Below are 3,918 nucleotides of genomic sequence, written 5' to 3'. Positions count from 1 at the left end.
AAAATCAGGGTTTCCGAACGGAACGTATAAAAACGGTTAAAGAACATTATTGTTGTTCATAAACCAAAATATAATGGAACAATACCAATTATTTAATTTAGTTTATAGGTCCTTCATATGAAATATCAATATAAATTATAAAGTTCACTGACATTTTTCACGAAAAACGTTGTAATTTTAAAAGTTCTTTAAAAAATTGACATGGGAGCGTCATAATCTATTAAATTCTTTGAACAATTACTAGAAAAACCTTATAACTTATTAAGTTCTTTGAACAATTGTACCAAGAACGTTATAACTTATTAGGTTCTTTGAACAATTACACGAAGAACGTTAAAACTTATTAAGTTCTTTAAACAATTACACGAAGAACGTAATAAACTAACACGTTCTTCAAACTTTTAACACATAGAACAACACAAATTAAACCGTTTATTGGAGTATTAAAATAACGTTATGGATCAAAATTATTTTTTGACTATTTTAAATTTCAAATTATTTAAGAATAATTAGTACTTTAATATCAAAATCTGAAACTTGAATTACATCTAGTCCTATATTTACTAATAACTAAGATAAGGATTACAAATACACCCCAATAGCATAATGTGACTTTGAAAAAACTAAAGAAGCTTTAGCCAAAATAAATCCAACAACCGATCATTTATTTTTGACAATATATGATATTTTGATAAATTTTTCAGATTTTATTATTATTATTATTATAATTATTAATAAAATTAAAAACTATTGATACATATAATATATAAATATATATATTTCAACCTATCGAAAAAAAAAAATAAATACTACTCGTATAAATAAATAACAATCAATAAATACTATAAATAAATAATAACCAATAAATACTCTAAATACATAAGAATACTATAGATTAGCTTTTGTCAAATAAATAGTTTGATCGTACAACCATTATGTCTTCCAGTAAACTTGGGTTCATCCTATTTCTTTGATCATTCAATATAAATTTTAAACTGGAAAAAAGACGTTCCACTGTAACCTATTTAACAAAAATAATTAGGTTTAGGTATTATATTATAATGATTACTATATAACATTTCAAATATTTATATTTATTTGGAACTAAAATACGAGTATGATTTAAAATCAAAGATTATAAAATTTTGTAGGGCAGATCATCGTAACTCATAGTTTTTATTATATAAATAGTTGGCCATTGTTTTAGTTACTAACCTGAGTAGTTGGTAATGTTAAAGCAACCAAAGCGCATTCATACATCAATGGATACATTTTTTTAAGTTTTGTCCAAATATCCATGTTTTTGCTTTTATCTTCTCTAGGAAATTGCATAAAACTTACAATTTCCCTTTGAATGTCCAACATTACTTGGTCTTGGCTATTATTTAAACCACTACTTCGGTTAGCGGCTGCCGTACGAAGTTCAATCTCTAAGTCATCTACTTCATTGTGTTTAATATTATTATTTGAAATAGATGGTTCTTCTCTAATGACAGGATCAATTTTGTGTAATTCTGAAGACAAGAGTATCAAATGACTTTTAGCTTCTCTTAGTGAATTTTCATCTAATAAAACATTGACAAAACCATCCAAAAAAATAGCCAATTTGAAACTATCACAGTTAAATAAAGTAGTTTCTCGTCTTTGCATAGCTTCAACTATACTATTTGAAATACATTAATCTAAAAAATATAAAATACAATTAATTTATAAAATAAAATAACAACTACTTAAATTTTGTACAAATAAATAATTTCATGAAAAATTTACAATTGTACCCGGTCTCCCCTACTATACATAATGTATAGAATAACTAGATATTCTACAGAATTATAGAAAGCTGTACCTCAAGTATAGGAAAATGTATACAATTTATATATAAATAATATTTTAGTGTGCCTTACTTTGTGGGCACCTACCTTCATGAATAAACTGTAAATTTATGCCAAGTATAGTACGGCCAAGTCTAGTTGCAGTGTCCATTTTTATACAAAAAAATTTTTTTTTTTCATTTGTTCGTAATAGCTTTACGGACTAGACTTGCCCTACTACAAATATGATCGCGCACAACATCAGCGTTCATAGTAATTCCAAAAGAACGAAACATGGGAACTACTATTTTTCTAAAACCAGAGTCCTTCATTATATTTAAGGGTCTACCATTAATTGTGACCATTTCAATACAGCCGTCAATCACTGTCCGGCGTTTTATTGACAAGTTCATTGTTTTCTCCGCACTGTGCATCTACAAATGACAAAAACATTTTGTTAATATTTAACTAAAATAAGATATAATACATATAAAATTATGTAAGCATAATTTAAAAATAATGATAACTTAGTATTTTACTCTCTTTTTTTTTGTTGGTGGAAATAAATCAGATGAATTTGAAGAAATTGATGACATAGAGACGGTATTATTAGTATCAGTACTAGTTTCATCTTCCTCCAATAATATTTGTTGATATTCTACCGCATGAAAGAACTTTAAGTGACGTTTCCAATGATTACCCTTAAAGTATTAAATATGTTGATAATTGCTTGGTTATAATGTTCTATAATTAGAGCTTATATTTTACAGTTTAAATTATACAGACTACAGAGTGTATCTCATGTCAACTACAGTGGCGGCTCGTTAGTAAAATACTTGGTGGTGCACATTTATAACCTTTATATTTAATACTTTAGTAATAATTAATAATAAATTAGGTACATCAGGAAAATTGAACTTAATTATATATTTATATGTATTTATATTATATAATGAAAAATACATCATAATTATTATATTAGTTAGATAGATTTTTATTAACTAATTCTATTCTTCTTTCTTTTTCAGCAAATATATCAATAACCTTTTCATTAAAATTAGAAATATTTTTGATCATAAGTTTTTTAATTAATAACATAGACAATAATAAGTATCAATATTAAAAATGTGGACTGTCATCATTTTAATGATTATAGATCGATTATATCGAATGTTACTTAGTTTCTGAAAGAGGCCAGATTACAAATTAAAGAAATACATCTTTTTTCATTTTTTAAAAATTCATTATCATCGATCCATTATCGTTAAAAACCCCGCATAAAATGTCATAAGATACAATCTATAGATTCGTAGTGACTTAGTCCCGGTAATCGGTGTATGTAATAAAATTTTGTTTGTCAAAAACTATTGTTTTCCATCAATTTATTATCCATTGTTTTTAAAACACTTATATCCTCGAATTTAAATAATTAAATTAAATCGAGTTAGCTTACAACCGTTTTCATATATAATAATATGTAAGACCTATTAATATGTTATTTAATTTAAATTTACTGCTAATATTTTATTGCAATTTTGAATTTGGCATGTAGATTTGTTACCATTTTCACCTTTTGTGTGATATTTGAAGTACCGTTTCACTGGATTGTCACAATTCATAATTTTTGGCATGGTTATTATAGTTTATTATATAATAAATATAATATATATATTAATAATGTACATAAATTAATGAAAATATTTAATAATGTTAAATAAGATATATTAATTAATGAAAATACTTAATAATTGAATCACACACACGATTTTATTATAACAGTGTCATGTAAAAACGACATTTGGTTATTAAGTAGATTATAAAACGTAAGGAAGTACGTAAGAATCATAAAATATAAATCCAGTTTTAATGTAAACGGATTTACTGATTGTAGATTAAATATTTTGACTTTTGAAATTCCATTGCAGTTTAATATATATATATATATAAATTAATATCTTATATTATGATAGCGATAAGCCGATAGGTACCTATAGTTTCTATATATATATATAATATATAAAACGTCCAGAGAACGTAAAACAAAAATATATAAGTGGCCTAGCGTAACGTGGTGTATGGCTATAGTCACAAACGTGTTCTGGACTTC

General features: G+C 25.1%; 1 protein-coding gene across 3 annotated transcripts; it reads right to left on the bottom strand.

Annotated features, from left to right (window-relative positions):
• Positions 1-879: 879 nt before the first annotated feature.
• Positions 880-3,470, bottom strand: LOC112682752. 3 transcript variants are annotated; one of them, XM_025553453.1, is made up of 5 exons: positions 3,382-3,470; positions 2,351-2,512; positions 1,905-2,245; positions 1,216-1,682; positions 880-1,021 (listed from the first exon to the last, which is right to left on the bottom strand). In XM_025553453.1, the coding sequence occupies exons 4-5, from the start codon at positions 1,648-1,650 to the stop codon at positions 896-898; spliced, it is 561 nt and encodes a 186-aa protein (XP_025409238.1). In that variant the 5' UTR covers positions 1,651-1,682; positions 1,905-2,245; positions 2,351-2,512; positions 3,382-3,470; the 3' UTR covers positions 880-895. The 3 variants fall into 3 exon arrangements, with proteins under 3 accessions (XP_025409238.1, XP_025409236.1, XP_025409237.1); XM_025553451.1 differs by having other exon boundaries at positions 1,920-2,245; XM_025553452.1 differs by lacking the exons at positions 2,351-2,512; positions 3,382-3,470 and adding an exon at positions 3,326-3,379 and having other exon boundaries at positions 1,920-2,245.
• Positions 3,471-3,918: the final 448 nt, after the last annotated feature.

Source organism: Sipha flava, unplaced genomic scaffold, assembly GCF_003268045.1.
Source record: "Sipha flava isolate LNK unplaced genomic scaffold, YSA_version1 210_pilon_pilon, whole genome shotgun sequence".
Lineage (NCBI taxonomy): Eukaryota > Metazoa > Arthropoda > Insecta > Hemiptera > Aphididae > Sipha > Sipha flava.
Note: the sequence above shows the minus strand (reverse complement) of the source record. Positions and strands in the feature narration are given on the sequence as shown.